Source organism: Bos indicus, chromosome 11, assembly GCF_029378745.1.
Source record: "Bos indicus isolate NIAB-ARS_2022 breed Sahiwal x Tharparkar chromosome 11, NIAB-ARS_B.indTharparkar_mat_pri_1.0, whole genome shotgun sequence".
Lineage (NCBI taxonomy): Eukaryota > Metazoa > Chordata > Mammalia > Artiodactyla > Bovidae > Bos > Bos indicus.
The window spans coordinates 100,304,548-100,325,028 of NC_091770.1; the positions used below are offsets into that span (position 1 = coordinate 100,304,548).

Below are 20,481 nucleotides of genomic sequence, written 5' to 3' on the forward strand. Positions count from 1 at the left end.
TCTCTGAGTGCGAGGTGTGCTTGTTGCTACTGGGTTGTCACTGCTTCTGTTTCTTCAGCTGACAGAGCAGGAGATACATGTTGTATACGTAACTTGTGTATGTACCTATATCTATTTCTGTATTTACCGTTTGTATCTAGATTAAGCTGAACGCGTTCGTTCTGCAGCCTCCAACTCTCTTTCATTACCACGTGGATCCCGCTAATCTACTCCTGCTTATCTATAACCTCCCACGCCGACAGTGACTACCCCGGCTGTCTTCATCCACCACCCACTGTCACTGACATAGCTGTTCAGTGTCAGTGCACATTTGTGGTGGTTTTCGCATAGCTAACTTGCACCCCATGGAAAACAACTTTATTAACGAGAGTACCGTTCTTTTGCCTTTTGTCTTGTAGATGCAACTCATTTCCAGAGTCACTTGGCCCGGGACCTTCTTCATGTTCTTTTTTATTCATCTTCATTTTAAAAATATTCTTGAACATGATTCTTTTCAGATGAAAAGTAGAAAAACTTAATCAACTTCCCCCCAACATTTCCTGCTGTGATTTTGCTCAGAATTGTGTTAAATTTTGATTTGGGGAAGAATTATCATTAAAAAAATTTAATTTTTTCCATGTAGGAGTGCTGTGTGTATGCTGTGTTAGGTTGCTCAGTCGAGTCTGACTCCTTGTGACCCCATGGACTGCAGCCCTCCAGGCTCCTCTGTCCATGGGATTTCCCAGGCAAGAATGCTGGAGCGGATGGCTATTTCCTTCTCCAGGGGATCTTCCCCACCCAGGGATTAAGCCCAGACTCTTGTGTCTCCTTCACTGGCAGGTGGATTCTTCACCTCTGCACCACCATGTTGGAGACCTCTTCCTTTTTTTTTTTTTTTTGCATATTTATTTCCTTTATTGAAAACTTGTAGTCTTTTTCCCTTATAAGTTCCACCCAATTCTTTTTAAGATCATCTGTAAATATTCGGGGTTTTGTATGACTATTTTGACCAGGACTTTTTTTCATTACATTTTTTGTAAATGAGTATTGCTAGTATGTTGGAAAGCAATTTATTTTCATATATTTATTTTGTTTCCAACTTTCTTACTAAAGGGTTTTTAAAAGACTAGTTCTAATTTTTTTTTGAGGGAGTAATGTCTTGAGTTGTCTAGGTTGACAACCACAGCCTGTCCAAATTATAATATTGTTTCCTTTTTTCCAATCAAATTTTTCACTCATTTGGAATGTTTTGTGGTATTTAGCAGCTAGAGCTTTCAGAACAGTGTTAAGTACTGGGTCTTGTCTTTATTGTATTTTTTCTTGTTGGTTCTTGATTTGAAGTTTTCTTCATCAGATGGAGGAAGATACTCTCGTCCTTAATTTACCAAGGGTGGAAAAAACACCCCCCAAACAAATGAAACCCAATGGCTCAGCGGGTAAAGAATCTGTCTGCAGTGCACGAGACACAGGACATGTGGGTTTGATCCCTGGATTGGGAAGATCCCCTGGAGGAGGAAATGGCAACCACCCCGGTATTCTTACCTGAAAAATTCCATGGATGGAGGAGCCTGGTGGGCTGCAATTCAAAGGGTCGCAAAGAGTCAGATACAGCTGAGCACTGAACTGAAATCTGACAAACAAACCAGAAAAGCCAAATGAGGGTGGGTGCTCAGTATTAGCCAGTGACTTTCTGCCTTTGCTGAGATGTTTGTGAGATCTTTTGCCTGTTGACATCTTGATATGATTCTTTCCTTCTTAACCATTTCCACATTCCTTGCTTAATAATCCACCATGACTGAGCAGGGATTATTCTTTGGTATACAGCTGGATTCTATTTGCCAGTGTCTTGTTTGGGGCTTCTCCGCTCATTTCAATATGTGTGATCAGTAAGTGATATTTCTTTGTGCTCTTTGTCAAATTTTGGCATCAAGGCTTAGCTCTTTCAGTAAACAACTAAACTTATTGTTTCCTCAAAAAATTACAAATTTAACACATGCTTGTTAAATGTTCTAATAACACTACTCTCAAGAAATGCAAACACTTTAATTTTGTGTGCTTCCAGACTCTCTGCGTGTGTGTCGTTCACTTGCATACATGTGTACACTTCATTTTTTTATTACATAAAAATAGGATGATATTATGCATACTGTTTTGCAACCTGCTTTTCTGCCTGACATGATATATCATGGGTATCTTTTCATGTTAGGAAATACCAATCCACCTCATTGTTTTCATGACTACAGAAGGTGTTACAGGAAGGATCTTAATTTTTTAAATTAATAATTAATTATTTAAAAATTGGGGTATAGGTGCTTTACATGCTGTGTTAGCTTCCGCTGCACAATGAAGTGAATAAGCTATAAATATACATATATCCTCTCCCTCTTACACCTCCCTCCCACACCCATTCCCTGATCCCACACCTCCAGGTCACCACAGGGCACCAAGCTGAGCCCCTTGCTCTATACAGGAGGTCCCCACTGCCTCTGTTTTATACATGGCAGTGAGCATATGTCAGTCCCAGTTCATTCCCCCCCTCCTCCCCCCACCATGTCCACATGGAGAGATTTTCATGTATCTTCTCTTGACTTATCCAGCCATTCTCATATTGTGGAAAATAGGTTGCTTTGAGTTTCTTTACAACACACACACACATTTGCAAAAGCGTAGCTATTGGATAGGTTCTCAGAACTGCAATTGCCATTGTTAAAGCATGTGAGCATTTTTAACTTTAATAGAGATCAGCGAACTGTCCTCCAAAAGCGCTGTACCATCTTGCCCTCTTACTAGAGAGTATGACACTGCTTTTCCCAACCTTGTTGGCATCCAGGGACATTACTCTTCCTGCTTTTGCTAATTCAGTAGGTGAGAAGTGCTGACCTGTTTTAATTTGCATACGCCTGATTGAGGGTGAGTTTGAGCATCTTCTCTGGGTCGCCAGGTGTCCTGCCAGCCTTCCGCAGGGAAGAGGTGGTTTTAGCTGGTCAGCAGCCAGGATTCTTGTCGTTGTTTAGTCGCTCAGTCGTGTCTGACTCTTTTGCAATCCCCTGGACTATAGCCCACCAGGCTCCTCTCTGTCCATGGGATTTCCCAGGCAAGAATACTGGAGTGGGTTGCCAATTCTTTTTCCAGGGGATCTTTCCGACCCAGGGATCAAACCTGTGTCTCCTGCACTGGCGGATGGATTCTTTACTGAGCCACCAGGGCAGGAGCCAGGATGCAGGCAGGCAAAGTGAACGTGTTCAGTAGGCAGAATTGCCCATGAGGTGGGGTGACTTGGCTTCTTGCCACATGCTCTAATGTGTGTGTGTGTATATGAGTGTGTGTGTGTGTGTGTGTACCGGTATATACTGTCACCCTGGAGTGACACTGCTATTGACAAACTTCTCATCATGAAGTAGATAAATCAGTCTTTGCCCTGAGCAGAAAATCCAGCCCTCTGACCTGCCCCCCCAGTGCATCTCTCCTTGGACAGGCTTGTCCCTGTCACTGAGGGCGCCTCATCAAAGTGCCGTGTCCCTGCCTGAGCTTTCCAGCATGACTGTGCAGGGCAGGGGTGTGGGGAGAGGAGCGGGCTGGGCATGCCTCCGGGAGGAGGAGCAGGAGAATGGGGACGTGGTGAGTCTGAGAGTGGGGAGGCTGCCTGCTCGGCAGGCCTGGGGTGGCTGAGTACATTTGGTCCACCCGGTCCCCAGGGATCCCTGACAGACTCACAATTCACTGGCTCCTATGTGATTCCCAGGGGATTCCCCGGGAAGGATGGGCCAGGCAGGATGCCAGTTTGGGCTGTGGCACCTTCAGTCAATCCCGCCAGGCCCCCAGAGAAGGGCCCAGGTCTATTAACCACTGGGTAGTCCCTGTAACAAAGAGGCCTGGGCTGCTCTGAGAGGTGGGGAGACAGAAGTGACCTTTGAGTTGAGATGGGGAAGGGCTGGGTGTGGGGGCGGTGGTGGTGGTTTAATCACCAAGTCGTGTCTGGCTCTTTGTGACCTCAAGGACTATAGCCCACCAGGCTCCTCTGTCCATGGGATTTCCCAGGCAAGAATACTGAAGTGGGTTGTCATTTCCTTCTCCAGGGGATCTTCCCGACCCAGAGGTCAAACCTGGGTCTCCTGCCTTGCAGGCAGATTCTTTACCAACTGAGCCACCAGGGAAGCCCCGGGTGTAGGTGGTGGGGAGGGGAGGGGGTCCACATAGGACCAGGGGTAGCACCGTGGGCAAAGGGAATAGAACAAATGATGGCTCTGAGGCTGGCGGGAGTGTCGATCTGAACATCTCCCTGGAGACGGGGGGACTGGCAGATGTGGACGCTCAAGGCAGAGCCTGAACCCATCATGTGATCAGGGCCCCAGGAGACTCTCAGGAGACACGGATTCTAGACTCCTGGATGCCAAGGAGGAAGCCCAGGAAGGTTCTGAGGTTCTGGGGCTACTTTAGCTCTTTGGATAGAACCACAGTTGCTTCCTGCCCCGCCTTGTCTGCCTTCAGCGGTGTCTTCAAGGGAGTCCATTCAAGGGAGTTCCTAACCCTGGGCTCAGGAACTGTTATAGTCCTAGCAGGCCAGACTTCCTTTTCTCTGCCTTTTAGACATGGAAGGACTGAGTTCCGGAGAGAGGACACAATTTGCCCACCGTGGTGGCAGATAGTGGGACCCTGCATGGGGCCCCTGAAGCTGGAGGAGGGGCCATGTGCACATCCAGAGTGACCCCAGGATCTAAGTGCTGCTTTCGAGGAGGTGGGAAGCATCTCTGCAGCTTCCTCGTTGTAAGACCTTGGGCAGTTTGCTTTACCCACCTAAGCCCTAGAATTCTCATCTATAAAACAGAGATAATAAATAGGAGGCTATAGTTTGCAATATGATTTTTTTTCTGAGCAAATGTATATAAAGTGCCTAGGACAGAATCGGATGCTTAATAAATATCAAAACAATGATAGCTGTCTTTATCATCATCGTCACCTTCATTCTGGGATTCAGTATAGCCAATATGTGGCTTTGGAGCCAATTATGTGACTTTGGAGCCAATTATGTGGATTGGGACACTATTCTAGATGGAATTCTAGACATTATTCTAGACTCGGGGAAGAGTCCTGGATGTGAGATCTTTGTGAGATTGGACCTCTGGTGCCTGACTGTGGCCTTGACCACTGGGACGCACACAGTGGGTGAGGGGCTGGACCATCCATCACCCACGTGAAGGGCTGGGTGATTCTTCTTGTGTGTGATCCTCATGTCCCAGAGGCTCCACACCCTCCTCTTGTCGAGTGGAAAAAACTTCCCTATGGAGAGATGGTTCCGGGCCAGGCTTCTAGGACTTGCATGCTTCAGGACAGCACCAGGAGAGCCAAGGTCATGGGTTTAATCATCTCTGGGGCCGGCGAGCCCTGCTCAGAGAGACTGCACGCCACATCTGCCCAGCTTTTTGGCAAGTGCCCACCTTCAGTCACGAACCTCCCTTCCCCTCCAGGAACAGGAATGAGGGGCTGGGGAACAAGTGTCAAATGTCTGCAGCTTCATGCGTGGTTGAGAGATTGGATCTGGGGTTGGGCAGGCCCAGGTTTGAATCCCATCTCTGCAACTTCCTCATTGTAAGATCTTTGGAAGTTTGCTTTCTCTTCCTAGCCCTTGAGTTCTCATCTATAAAAGAGAGATAATAAATAGGAGGCTATAGCTTGCTATATGTTTTTTTTTCCTGCAAATGTATATTAAGTGCCTAGAACAGAATCAGTTCAGTTCAGTTGCTCAGTCGTGTCCGACTCTTTGCGACCCCATGAATCGCAGCATGCCAGGCCGCCCTGTCCATCACCAACTCCCGGAGTTCACTCAAACTCAACGTCCATCGAGTCGGTGATGCCATCCAGCCATCTCATACTCTGTCATCCCCTTCTCCTCCTGCCCCCAATCCCTCCCAGCGTCAGAGTCTTTTCCAATGAGTCAACTCTTCGCATGAGGTGGCCAAAGTACTGGAGTTTCAGCTTTAGCATCATTCCTTCCAAAGAAATCCCAGGGCTTAATAAATATCAAAACAATGGTAGCTCTCCTTATCATCATCGTCACCATAATTCTAGGAGACAGTGTAGCCAATTAGGTGGCTTTGGAGCCAATTATGTGGATTGGGACATCATTCTAGATGGAACATGGTCCTCACAGAATTCTTGTCCTTCCTAGAACCTCAAAATGTGACCTTTTTTGGAAACAGGGTAATTGAAGATGTAATTAGTCAAGATGAAGTCATGCAGTAGTAGGGTGAGCCCTTAATCCAATGTGACTGGTGTCCTTATAAGGAGAGAAGAGGCACTGGGAGGCGGCCCTGCAACAATGGAGGCAGGATTGGAGTGATGCTGTGTCTGCAAGTCAGGGAGCACCAAGGATTGCTGGGACCAGAAGAGGTGAAGAGGCAGACGGCATGGGGCAGAGTCTCCTCGAGAGCCTTCAGAGAAAGCATGGCTGCTGACACCTTGGTGTTGGACTTCTAGTCTCCAGGAATGTGGGAGAATACACTTCTGTTGTTTAAAGTCACCAAGTTTGTGATCTTTTATTATATTAATAGTAACCCCAGGAAACTAGTGGGGCTGCCCCAGTGGCTCAGATGGTAAAGAATCTGCCTGCAATGCAGGAGACCTGGCTTCAATCCCTGGATGGGGAAGATCCCCTGAGGAAGGGAATGGCAACCCACTCCAGTATTCTTGCCTGGAGAATCCCATGGACAGAGGAACCTGGTGGGCTACAATCCACAGGGTTGCAAAGAGTCAGACACAATTGAGCAACTAACACTTTCAGGAAACTAGTACAGATATTAACTACCACTTAAAAGTTGTATGACCTTCACCAAGGTCTTGGCATCCTCAATTCTAACAGGGAACTGTTAATAGGACTGAGCTAAACTCTGAAATAATAAGTGCTCAATGCATTGAAACTGCTGCTAGGGTCATCACCCACTTCTACCTCCGCCGCCGCCACCACCACTAGCATTATCATCAGTGTCATCAGCATCAGCGTTATCATCAACATCATCACCACCATCATCATCACCATCATCACCATCATCACCATCATCACCATCAGCAGCAGTAGCACCACCACCACCATCACCCACATCAAATCATGCTAGGAAGGGCTTTTTATCCAGAGCCAACCCTGCCTGGACCACGTGAGGGAAGGAGATGGACAGAGGCTTAAGCAAGCCCTCCCAGTGGGCAAACTCACATGGAGACATGCCAGGTATCCTGCCCTGTCCTCGTACCTCACTCTATCCTGCTGAAAGGCAGGTCTTGAAATGACCACCCTGCTGAAAGCACCGTGTCCTGGAAGCTTAGGGATGGTGAGTGATGATGTTGCGGCAAGTGTCAGGAATGAAAAATAAAGCCGTGGACCAGCATCAAAGAAAGACAAGAAGGCATCCATCTCTGTCTCACAGCCTGGAGCTGTAGATGGATGGGTGGGCGGGAGGACAATCAGACAGCAAGGAGGACAGGTGGAAAGAAGACCTTCATGTCCCCATTCCTGTCTGGGCATCTTGATAGCTGGTCCAGCCCTGGAATGATGGGACTGGTTAGTAACAGTCAGAGCGTGGAGGTGGCTTGGGGATTATCTGTTCAGTGCAAGGAGGAAATCAGACTAGTTTTGTGCATCAGTGTGTCTGTGTATGCAAGTGTGCTCTCCCCTGAGGGCCTTCTTTGTTCAGAACTTGGGGCAGAGCTTTTAAAATGCCCTGTCCTCTACCTCAAGAGGAATGATACACACTTTTGTCCATCTGGCCAGCTCTCCCTTAATACGGCCAACTCCCCTGCATGCCCTGAATAACCACCTTTGGTTTCCTGCCTCGTTTTGGATCTGTTTCTCTGAATGGTGGGCAGCGAGCGGCATACTGTGATGGAGGGCCTGGGGATCAGACAGGCTTCACATCCAGCAAATAATTGCTGAGTGTTGACTGTATGGCTGGCATTGTGCTGGGCGTAGGATAGAAAGATAAATGAAACTTCAGTCCTGACTTGAGGCTGCTCAAACAGTATACTCTAACAGGATTTGTTATGAGTAAATAAAGATTATTCATGAACTCATTTGGACAGTATTTCTTAAGCACTCACCATGTGCCAGGCACCAAAGTTGGCAGGAGGTCTACAATGATGAACAAGAGAAGGGATCACTGTTGGCATGATGTAGTCAATCAGTTCTTCTGCCAGATCTTTCCACCTGACCTTGAAGGACTCCTTTCCCCTCTCTGGCCTCAGTTTCACTGTCTTTTTAAAGCTGGGGATCTTCAGATCTCTTCATCCTCAACATTGTTATGTTTGGCACATAGGTTGGTCGTCAAATCATTTTTCCCCAAGCCCATTTCTTTTGAAAAAATTAATTTTATTGAAGTATGGTTGCTTTATGATGTGAAGTTCTGCTGTACAGCAAAGCAATTCAGTTATACACATGATATATTCTTTTCCATTATGGTTTATCACAGGATATTGAATATCGTTCCCTGTGCCATACGGTAGACCTGTTGCTTATCCATCCTATGTATAATAGTTTGCATTTGCTGATCCCAAACTTCCAATCCAGCGCTCTGTCCTGCAGCCCTCCCCTCCCACAAGTCCGTGCTGTGTCTGTGAGTCTGCTCCTGTTTCACAGGTGAGCTCACTTGTGTCACATTGTAGGTTCTACGCATGAGTGATATATGGTGTTTGTCTTTCTCTTTCTGACTTACTTCACTTAGTATGATCATCTGTATGTCCATCCATGTTGCTGCAAATGGTGTGATTTCATTCTTCTTTATGGCTGAGTAGTATTCCACTGTGTATATAGACCACATTTTCCTTCTCTACTCCTCCATCAGTGGGCATTTAGGTTGTTCCTGTATCTTGGCCGTTGTGAATAGTCCTGCTATGAACATAGGGGTCCAAGCCCATTCTTGAAGGAGACAGGATGGTGGAGGTTGAGGTAGGCCAGGTAATGCCCCCTAGATACCCACAGAGCTTGTACATCTATTCCTTGTCATGGCAAAAGGGACTTTGTAGAAGTGGCTAAGTTAGGAACCCTGAGATGGGGAGATGACCCTGGATTGTGTAGCCGGGCCCGTTGTAATCACAAGGGTCCTTCTAAGAGGGAGGCAGGAGAATCAGAATAAGTGAAGGAGATGTGATGACAGAGCAGATGGAGAGGAAGCTATTTTAAGATGCTACATTACTGGCTTTGAAGATGGAGGGCAAAGACCATGATCCAGGGAATGCAGGAAGCTTCCAAAAGCTGGAGAAGACAAGGGAACAGATTCTCCCCTAGAGGCTCAGGAAGGAACACAGCCCTGCCAGCACCTTGATGTTAGGACTCCTGACCTCCAGAAATGAATGTGTGCTGTTTCAAGACACTGAGTTTGTAGTCATTTGCTATGGCAATAACAGAAAACTAACACAGAGTCTGTAAAGTCCTTTCCAGGGATCTCCAGCCCAGGGGGTCCTCCAGGGCTCCTGAAATTTCCTGTGTCTTGTGTTTGCCATACAATCCCTGGCTGAGACACCCAGAGGTTAGATGAGGTGGTTCCTGTTGGGGAATGTTGCTGAGGGGTGTGGGGGAGTTGGGATTGGGCAGTTCCCCAAAGAATCTTCTTTCCTCTCAGTACAGAATATCTCAGAACAGCCTTGATGGAAAGTCAGACTTTAGACTGTAGGTCTGGCATTCTCCCCAACTTCCACTACAGGGCTGCCCATTTTGGTTTTCTCCACCCAGTAAAGTTGTTTTAAAAAAAAAAAAAAACTGAAAAAAAAAAAAGAAAAATGAGGGGAAATCCCAGAGGAAGCTGATGACCTACATTTTAACTTGACAAGTAGAACCATGGAGAGGATCAACTCCCTTTGACTACTATTATCCTTCCAAGAAACTTCAGTACTTTGGCCACCTATTGTGAAGAACTGACTCACCGGAAAAGACCCCAGTGCTGGACAAGATTGAGGGCAGGAGGAGAAGGGAACGACAGAGGGTGAGATGGTTGGATGGCATCACTGACTCAATGGACATGAGTTTGAGTAAACTCCGGGAGTTGGTGATGGACAGGGAAGCCTGGCGTGCTACAGTTCATGGGGTTGCAAAGAATCAGACACGACTGAGTGACTGAACTGAATTGATCCTTCCATGGAAGAAAGAGCGACCCTTAGCTCCCCAAGAAGGAAATAATGGACCGCAGAAGAAAGGGCAGTCCTTCCAACTGGAGCACACTTACGATAACCCTGTTTCTCGTGTTGCTGTGAATGGGAGGCAATGTGATCAGCCTAGCACTGATCCAGCCTTGGGAACTGTCAGGGAGCCTGAGAGATTCCCTCTGATAGATTGTGATGGAGGGGGCAGGGCCTCCCAGATTCAGAACCAGGCACTAGGACTTCCCTGGCGGTCCAATGGTTAAGACTCGGTGCTCCCAATGCAGGGGGCCAGGTTTGATCCCTGGTCGAGGAACTACAGCCATGTAGCAACTGAAATCCTGTCCTGCAACTAAGACCTGGTACAGCCAAATAAAATAAGACTATATATATCAGGTTTTGAAAAAAGAACTGGGCACTGCAGAGGCTTCTCTTGGTTTCCAGGCAAGGAGCAGTTGCCAATGATTCCTGAACAAGGATGATATGAGCAAAACTGGCCATGAAGGTGGCTCCTCTGGCCTTGACAATAGATGGATCAGAGGCAGGAATGTCTGGGGATAAGGAGGACAGTGATGGGGTTAGTGAATTTGTATTCAGAGTCTTTACAAACGCCCTTCCCTTTGGCCTAGCAAGTCTGCTTATGGGAGTGTATTCCAAGGAAACGATGGAACTACCACTTAAATGTGATGCAGACAAAGATGTTCTTAATAATGTTGTTCATTATGAAAATGGGAAACATAACAACATGGGCAAGTCTACCAAGTCCAAAGGAAATAGTTTGTAGCCATTAAAAATGATTTTGAAGGGTGGGTGTATTTTACTTTCTGGAGAGATGCTTACAATATGTTGTTCACTGAAAGGAATCAAGTTAAAAAGAGTATGTTATTTATACATAAACAGACTTCTGCTATAAGTAGTACACATTTGTATAAGATTTACAAATATGCGTGAACATTTTGAAAGTTACGTGTAAAAATAAGAGTAATGCTTTCTGGTTGGTAGAATTCCCTTCTTTTTCTGCGTGTCAGGAATTTCTATGTACATTTCCATAGGAAGCAGTTGTCAAGAGCTCAGATTATGGAGTTGTACAGGCCTAAGCAAATATTCTGGAGAAGGCAATGGCATCCCACCCCAGCACTCTTGCCTGGAAAATCCCATGGACAGAGGAGCCTGGTGGGCTGCAGTTCATGGAGTCGATAAGAGTCGGACACAACTGAGCGACTTCACTTTCACTTTTCACTTTCATGCATTGGAGAAGGAAATGGCAACCCACTCCAGTGTTCTTGCCTGGAGAATCCCAGGGACAGGGGAGTCTGGTGGGCTGCCATCTATGGGGTTGCACAGAGTCAGACATGACTGAAGTGACTTAGCAGCAGCAGCAGCAGCAAGCTAATATTCAATCCTGAAGGAAATCAACTCTGAATATTCACTGGAAGGACTGATGCTGAAGCTGAAGCTCCAATACTTTGGCAACCTCATGGGAACAGTCAATTCATTGGAAAAGACCTTGATGCTGGGAAAGAGTGAAGGCTAAAGGATAAGGGGGCGACAGAAGATGAGATGGTTAGACAGCCTCACTGACTCAATGGACATGAATTTGAGCAAACTCCTAGAGATAGTGAAGGACAGGGAAGCCTGGTGTGCTGCAGTCCATGGCGTCACAAAGAGTTGGACATGACTTAGTGATTGAACACCAATGACAAAATTAACATTCTAGTTCTGTTGCTTACTGGTTTTCTGTCTTTGGGCAAGTTACTTAGCTTCTCTGGGCTTTCATTTCTCCTCTGTAATATGTAGGTAAGAGTTGGCTTTGCCAGGTGTGAGGGAGGATTCAGTGAGCTAATAATATACAGGCAACATCTCAGCACATGGGCTGATACATAATAAGTGCTTAGGAAATGTCAGTATCGTTAATGTCATGTATTTTTAAATGAATATATGAAAGTGAAAGTGTTAGTTGCTCAGTTGTGTCCAGCTCTTTATGACCCCATGGACTGTAGCCCGCTAAGCTCCTCTGTCCATGGGATTCTCCAGGCAAGAATACTGGAGTGGATAGCCATTTCCTTCTCCAGGAGATCTTCCCAATCCAGGGATTGAAGCTGGATCTCCTGCACTGCAGGCAGATTCTTTACCGTCTGAGCCACCAGGAGAATCCCTGGATAAGCAACAAGGTCCTACTGTATAGCACAGATAGCTGTGTTTAATATCCTATGATAAACCCCAGGTTGGGAAGATCCCCTAGAAGAAGGCATGGTAACCCACTCCAGTGTGCTTGCCTGAAGAATCCCCATGGACAGAGGAGCCTGGCAGGCTGTAGTTGATGGGGTTGCAAAGAGTCGGACACGACTGAGCGACTAAGCGCACCAAGTGCTTGATAAACCATAATGGGAAAGAATATGAAAAAGAATACATATGTGTAACTGAGTCACTTTGCTGTTCAGCAGAAATTAACACAACATTGTCAATCAACTATACATCAATAAAATTTAAAGAAAAGAAAAGGAAGATCAAAGAATCGTATGTTCAGCTCATCAGGGCCAACTCCCAGTTGCTGAGCTTTTGGTTCTGAGCCAAGCATGGTGCTTCCCTGCCTGGCTTCACTGGATTCTCACAATCTTGGTTCTCAGCGAGGAGAAACACCTCGTTTTACAGATGGGGAAACTGAGGCTTGGAACCATGTAGTAAGCTCTGAGAAGCACTATGGTAGGAGAAGGGTGGAGCCAAAATTCCAATCAGATCTGTCTGAGGTCAAGTGAAAGTCACTCAGTCATGTCTGACTTTGCGACCCCCTGGGCTGTACAGTCCATGGAATTCTCTAGGCCCAGAACACTGGAGTGGGTAGGCTTTCCCTTCTCCAGGGGAATCTTCCCAACCCAGGGATGGAACCCGGTCTCCCAAATTGCAGGCAGATTCTTTACCAGCTGAGCCACAAGGGAAGCCCAAGAATACTGGAGTGGGTAGCTTATCCCTTCTCCAGGGGATCTTCCCGACCCATGAATCGAACCGGGGTCTCCTGCATTGCAGGCGATTTTTTTACCCGCTGAGCTAGCAGAGAAGCCCGTCTGAGGTCAAAGGCCAAGGTTTTGGCTGAATTAGTCACTGCAGAGTTCAGAAGGAGGGAGGCGGAGGAGAAGACTTGGTAAAGACCAGAGCAGACGCAGAAGGAGGTGTTGGACACGGTGAGTAAATATACAGCAGAGAGGCAGGGGCCATGGGGCAGAAGTGTGGTATAAATATATATATATGCAGCCAAATATACATATTCAGCCAAATAATATATATATATATTTAGCCAGCCATAAAAAGAATGAAGTCATGTCATTTGCAGCAACATGGACGGACCTAAGAGATTGTCATACTAAGTGAAGAAAGTCAGACAAATACCATGTGAAATCACTTACATGTGGAATCTAAAATACAACACAAATGAACATATATCTATGAAACAGCAACAGACTCCCAGATACAGAGATCAGACTTGTGGTTGCAGAAGAAAAGCTGGTGTCCAGACTCTTCCTTGATAATTGTGGATGAATACCGGATGATTCCATGTGCTTCGTTTTCTAAGAACTAAGGCCGGTTGACGAGTTGCCAAGTACAGGAGTGATTGGAATTTAGAATTCTTGAGCTAAAAGTAGCCCGTTACTAGAATTCACCAAGAACTCAGACGAACTATTTCCTAAAGAAATCAGATGTCCAGATCACCTTGCAAACCCCCCACTATGCACATGTCCACATGCTGAGTTGGAATTCTGTCTCTGTTCTCTGTGCACTGGTCGCCTTGTCTCATGTTAGCTGTGGCTTTCAGCGACTTCTCTTTAATAAAAGACTTTATTAGGGAAAATTTCAAGTATATACAAAGTAAGCAGAATAGTGTAATGAATCCCTGTATCTCATGTGGCTCAGCGGTAAAGAACCCACCTTCAGTGCAGGAGACACAGGAGATGTGGGCTCGATCCCTGGGTTGGGAAGATCCCCTGGAAAAGAAAATGGCAACCCACTCTAGTATTCTTGCCTGGAAAATTCCATGGACTGAGGAGCCTGGAGGGCTACAGTCCATGGGGCCACGAAGAGTCTGCCACGATGAAGCACACACACATGGATATATCTCCATCCCCCAGCATCACCAAATACCCTGAAAACCAGCCATTCTTGTTTCCTCTGCAGCTCCTTCCCCACTCCACTCCACCCCTCCACAACGGTCACTTTTTATGGTTCTTTTTTTTTTAATGAGGTAAAATTTACAACCATTGAAGTACTGCAAATCTTTGCTTTACACTTTTGACAACCGGGAAACCCACATTCCCATCACAATATAGAACACTTCTGCCTTCCCCGACAGTTCTTTTGATCTCCCTATCCCCTAGACAAGCCCTGATCTGGCTTATTTCAGCTTTGATTAATTCTGCCAGTTCCAGAGCTTTCTATAAATGAAACCATATAGTAGGCACTCTCCTGTGGCTGTCTTCTTTCGTGCAGTGCTGTATCTGTGAGACTCATCCATCTGGTTGCCTGTATTGGTAGCTTGTTCTGTTTTCTGGCTGAGTGGTATTTGATTACATGAATGTACCGCAGTTTGTTTATTCATTCACCAGTTGATGAACAGCTGGCTTGTCTCCAGTGCTGGGCTATTGTGAATACAGCTGTTATGAATATTTGAGTCCAATTCTTTTTTTTTTTTAATTTTTAATCAGAGTATAGTTGTTTTAAAATGTCATGTTGGTTTCTGCCTGCATGACTGCTAAGTCACTTCAATTGTGTCTGACTCTTTGTAACCCTATATGATGTAGCCCACCAGGCTCCTCTGTCCATGGGATTCTCCTGGCAAGAATACTGGAGTGGGTTGCCATTTCCTTCTCCCAGGGATCTTCCCAACCCAGGGACTGAACCCGAGTCTCCCCGTGTCTCCAGCATTGCAGGCGGATTCTTTACTGCTGAGCTACCAGGGAATCTGTCTCTGCAAATGGCACAATTTCATTTCTTTTTATGGCTGATATTCCATTATATATATGCACCACATCTTCTTTATCCATTCCTCTGTTGATGGACGTTTAGCTTGCTTCCATGTCCTGGCTTCTGTAAATAGTGTTGCAATAAACACTGGGGTGCATGTATCTTTTGGAATTCTATTTTTTTCCAAGGGTTTGCCCAGGAGTGGGATTGCTGGGTCATGTGTTAGTCCTACTTTCAGTTTTTTAGAAACACCCAGACTGTTCTCCATAGTGGCTGTATCACTTTACATTCCCATCAACAGTGTAGGAGCGTTCCCTTTCCTCCATGCCCCCTCCACCGTTGGTTGTCTTTTTTTGGTTGTTGTAGATTTTGTTTGTAGATTTGTAGACTTTTTGTTGATGGCCAACCTGACCAATGTGAGGTGGTACCTCACTGTCATTTTGGTTTGCATTTCTCTAATAATTAGTGATGTTGAGCATCTTTTCCTGTTGACCCTCTTAGCCATCCCTACGTCTTCTTTAGAGAGATGTCTGTCTAGGTCTTCTGCCTACTTTTTGATTGGGTTGTTTGCTTTTTTGATGTTAAGCTGCAAGAACTATGTGTGTGTTTCAGAGATGAAGCCCTTGTCAATTGCTTCATTTGCGAATATTTTCTTCCAGATCTGATCCTGGCAGCTGCTCCCTCACCCCTCCCCACTCTGTGGGGATCTCTGAGGTCCAGGCCTCGGTTCCTCTCAGTTCCTGCCCAGTCCACGGAGGTTGTGCATCTGGGGGTCAAGCCCATCTGGTCCTCTCTGTCTTCCCTACAGATATTGGCCCGGTGACCCTCACATCGGACCCAGCGGTGTTTCAGAGGGAGCTGAGAGAACTCTACGTGCAGGTGGGCTGCCCTGCCCCTGGCTGCTGGCCCCCTGTGCCCTTCATCCCAGTCCATGCCAGAGGCCCAGGTTATTGCCACACCTCGGGGCCAAGATGGTGCTTCCTATAATGACCTTCCACCCAACTCTGCCTGGGACTCCCCCTCAGCTTGGAGGTCCTGGAGATTCCGTACTGCCTGGGGTTTCTTCCTTTATTCAGTGAACCAAGTACCTACAGGAGTCCCTGTGCCTGGCACATAGTAGGTCTTATTATTGACTGCATGGATGCAGGGGTGGAGGGAGGAGGTATGTGACAGCTAAGGGAAGATGTTTGCGTGCTAAGTCACTCAGTTGTGTCCTACTCTTTGTGACCCCATGGACTGTAGCCCACCAGGCTCCCCTGTCCATGGGATTCTCCAGGCAAGAATACTGGAGTGGGTTGCCATGCCCTCCTCCAGGGCATCTTCCAGACCCAGGGATCGAACCTGTGTCTCTTATGTCTCCTGCATTGGCAGGTGAGTTCTTTACCACTAGCACTGCCTGGGAAGCCCCAGGAAAGGTGCAAGAGAGGTCAATTCAGATCCCCCCAAACCCAGCCCAAGACGGGGTCAGACATCCCATGCCACCTGGGTTTTTTGGCCACACTGAACACCCTGGTTCAGCCTCTCTCAACCCTGCCAGCTTCCTGAACGCAGGGTGTTCTCTGATGTGTCTAGCTCACTGCCAAGTCCCCCAGGGCCCAGCACACAGAATGAATGAGTGAACCAAGGGGAGAAGCATTTACTGAGGTCACCCTGTGCACATCCTGATTCTGGTGCTGGGTGTGCAAACCCGGGGAGGCAGAAAGCCCCTGGCTGGTGAGCGGGGAGGGAGGGCCGTGTGCTTTTTTGAGATTGACTCCAAGGTGTGTTTGCTTTTCCAAGTGATATCACTTCTCGGCTCAGTGATAAAGAACCCATCAATTAAGAGACTTGGGTTCAATCCCTGGGTCTGATCCCTGGGTCAGGAAGATCCCTTGGAGAAGGAAATGGCAATCCAATCCAGTATTCTTGCCTGGGAAATCCCATGGACAGAGAAGCCTGGCGGGTTACAGTCCATGGAGTTGCAAAGAGTTGGACATGACTGAGTGACTGAGCATGCAGGCATGCACCAGGGCAGGTTAAAGAGAAGGCTTGACAAGGCGGCTTTGAATGTTCTCCTCTGCCCACCCCTCCCCTCTCCTTCCCTGGAGACCCCTCTACCCCTCTGGCCTCCAAACCTTGGCTCACTCATGCCTTCTTTGGCGTACCTGTTAGATGCTTCCGTGGCTCCATCCTTCTCCCCCAACTTGTAGCACTCATCACCATGGTAATTAAATAACTGTGTCATGTTTATTAATGTAAAGTCTGCCTCCCAGCCAGACTCCATGGGAGGGAGGGACCATGTCCCTTGGGCATGAGTGAGTGAATGAAGGAATGAATGAGTGAATGAATGAAAGATAGATGGCGCAGGTGTGTCTCAGGGAAGCGAGTGGCTCGGGCCAGGCCTGACCCCTGGACAGGCGGGACAGAAGCCACTGAAGGGGATGCCCCCCTCCCACCTCCCAGGGTGGGCCCCATGTGGAGGAGGTGGGCAGCAGCTGCTGACCTGCCCTGTCCTGCAGGGAGGCGGGGACTGCCCAGAGATGAGCTTGGGGGCCATCAAGGCTGCCGTGGAGGTGGCCAACCCCGGCTCCTTCATCTACGTCTTCTCGGACGCCCGCGCCAAGGACTACCACAAAAAGGACGAGGTGCTGAGGCTCCTGCAGCTTAAACAGCCACAGGTGAGCTACCGGCAGGGGCTCGGGGGCTGCTGGGGTCTCCAAGGGCAGCCCCAAGCCCCCGCTGGGAGAGTGGAACTGGGGCTTCTCCTGCACAGCTTGGGTTCCAGTGCCGGCCAGCTGCACCGGCCAGCCCACTGGTGGAGCTGGGCTGCGAAGTCCAAGTGTGTTCTCAGGCTCTGGCCTCGCCCTCCAGGCCCACGCCTCCCTGGGGGGGCCCGCTTTTGATACAGACCACACCACTCCTCCGCTCTCTTCACGCCCCGTCGGAGGCTGGGCAATCCATCTTCCTCCTGGCGTCGCCTCTGCTCCCCGTCATGTCATTCTTCACCCATTGTCTCAGGGTCTGGAAGATGAGTTGGGGCTTTGGCTCCTGGCTGTCACAGCGAGTGGTGGGGGAGGCGGTGTGAGGGAGTGGGGGTTGCAGGGAGGAATCCCTGGGGAAGACCTCAAGAGCTGGGACTCCTCTCTAGACGGGAGAACTCCTCTGTCTTCTCATCTAGAAGAAATGTGGGTTCTCCACGGTTCTTCTAGCTCTGCGGCATCCGGGGGCCACTTGGAGCAGAGTCAATTTCACTCCTTCCCTTGTAGATTTCATAATGGCTTCTACTGTTTTCCTGGCCCTGTGACAGACACGTGACCTGCATCGGTCCTGACCCCCACGGGGCGGGAACTCTCATCATTCCCATTTCACAGGTGTATCACCCGAGCCCAGAGAGATGACAGGGCTTCCTCCGGGTCACTCCCTCCTGGTCTGGCCTCCCCCTCCCCACTCCATTCATACCTGAAGGGGCTGAGGACGCCGTGAGCCAGGCTGCCCGTCTGTCTTCTAGGTGGTCTTTGTGCTGACAGGGGACTGTGGTGACCGCACCCACCCTGGCTACCTGGCCTACGAGGAGATCGCTGCCACCAGCTCCGGGCAGGTGTTCCACCTGGACAAGCAGCAGGTGACCGAGGTGAGTCTGCCCTGACATGCTGCATCCCTGGGCGGCTCTGTCCATCGGCTGGCTTCCAGGACCAGTGCTGAGTGCTCGCCTCACAGCAGGAGGCCTGGTGCTCAGGGCTTTTTGACACCGTCTTGTAGAACCCTCTCAATCACCCCCAAAGTAGGTGCTGCAGGTTCCTTAGTTTTGCCAGTAAAAAAGCCTGGGGCCTGAAGGAATAGCCTGGGTTTTAAACTCGGGATCCCCAGCAAGTCCAGGCTAGCAGGATGGATCTAGCAAAGCTCGGCAGAGTAGGGATGTTAAGGGGAGCTTCTCCCCAGAGTCGAGGAGCCCAGGGGTAGCTGGAGGATCACCAGGGCCGTCAGATTCAGGCAGTGTTGCTGGGACAGCAAGCCATGCTTGGGGACTTGGCAGGGAGGGGCTTGCTTGACACTGCGGCCCGACATGCAGGGCCGCCGATGGCCCAGCTGACCAGGTGTTTGTGTTCTGGTCTCGGTCTTGGAGCAGGTGCCCCTCCTCCCTTCCAGGCTCCATCAGTTGCTCATATCTCTCCCATCTCTCCCGCTGCCCCGCACGTCCATTCCTCCCTAGGAGCTAGAGGCATCCTTCCAGTGGCATGCTGGTAAATGTTTCATGACCATCTCTCTCTGGAAGGAACAAGAATGCTCATTTCCCTGGGGTAAATGCTCCTACTTGGGCTGGTTTCAAGCTGCTGTCCTAAAGCCATAGAGTATGGGAAGTGATGCTTGCAATCTGCCATCTTGAGCCTGTGTGAGCCAGCTCCTACATCCCACCAGATCCTCTAAGACAAATCAGACCAATAGGTCCCTCCCCGGTATCTCCCAGGGAGGGTCCCGACGCTGGTCTGAGTTCTGCCTCTCCCAGCCCACCGCCTTCATTCTCCCCCTTGCCTGCTGCTGCCTCTCTGCTCTTTCAATGCCCTGTGTCTTTTCTACCTCAGGGCCTTCGCTTGTGCGGTTTGTTTTTCCAGCTCCTCCTCCCCAGGCTCCTCATCTTTCCAGTCTGAGCGGAATCACGCCTTCCTTGATTTTTGTCAAGATTAATTCTCCTTTAATACCCCCTCAAAGCTCCCTGGGGGGCTTTATAGAATCATAATTTTACAACTGTGGGATTATTTAATGCCGTTAGGCTGTGAGATCCCCGAGGGCAGGGCCCTTAAGGTCCCATTTACGACTGTGTCCCCAGCACCTGGCGCAGCCTCCAGCATGGAGCAGGTGCTTGGTCAGTGGATGGACACAGACACCTGGTGAGTCGATGACGTGGGGTCCCTCGGGCTGGAGGAAGAGGAGAATGGGAGGAACAGCGTCTCTGAGGCTGCCGCGGCGCGGCTTCCAGCCAGTGCATGTGTCGTGTATTTACGTCTCCAGGGCCGTGTTTAGGTTAGCGCCTTCGCTCCCTGTTGACAGATGGCGTTTATGGTTCTTTGCGACACGCCAGGATTTATTTCTTTTGGCATGTCAGTCTGCTCTGGCACCAAGCCGCCCAAGTGAAGGTGGGAAGCGTTTCAGAGTGGAGTGATGGCTTGGTCCTTGTTTTGGGGGTGCATCTTATCTGGGCAGTTGCTCGGGAACTGGGTTCCTGCCAGTGGCAAGTCAGACTCCAGGCAGCAGATGAGTTGGTGGAGGACGGCTTGCTCAGGTGTGGGGCTGAACTCTCCAAGTCTCTCACTCAGGGCATGGAACCTGGGGCGAGCCCCTGGCTCCTGGCCTTGGTGCCAGCCTTCTGCTGTGGGAGCCTGGCTGGGCAGCACATGTCTGATGTACTGGGATCTCCAATGGCCAGGACTGGTTGCTCCTGGGTAGGGGCCTGGGTCC

General features: G+C 48.7%; 1 protein-coding gene across 2 annotated transcripts in view; it reads left to right on the plus strand.

Moving 5' to 3' along the window:
* Window positions 1-20,481, plus strand: part of HMCN2 (hemicentin 2) — a 176,878-nt gene that overhangs the window by 7,589 nt on the left and 148,808 nt on the right. For both annotated transcript variants that reach the window (XM_070799427.1, XM_019971022.2), the window contains exons 2-4: window positions 15,857-15,927; window positions 17,547-17,705; window positions 18,536-18,658. In XM_070799427.1, coding sequence (XP_070655528.1) covers window positions 15,857-15,927; window positions 17,547-17,705; window positions 18,536-18,658 — 353 coding nt within the window. The remainder of the gene's footprint in view (window positions 1-15,856; window positions 15,928-17,546; window positions 17,706-18,535; window positions 18,659-20,481) is intronic.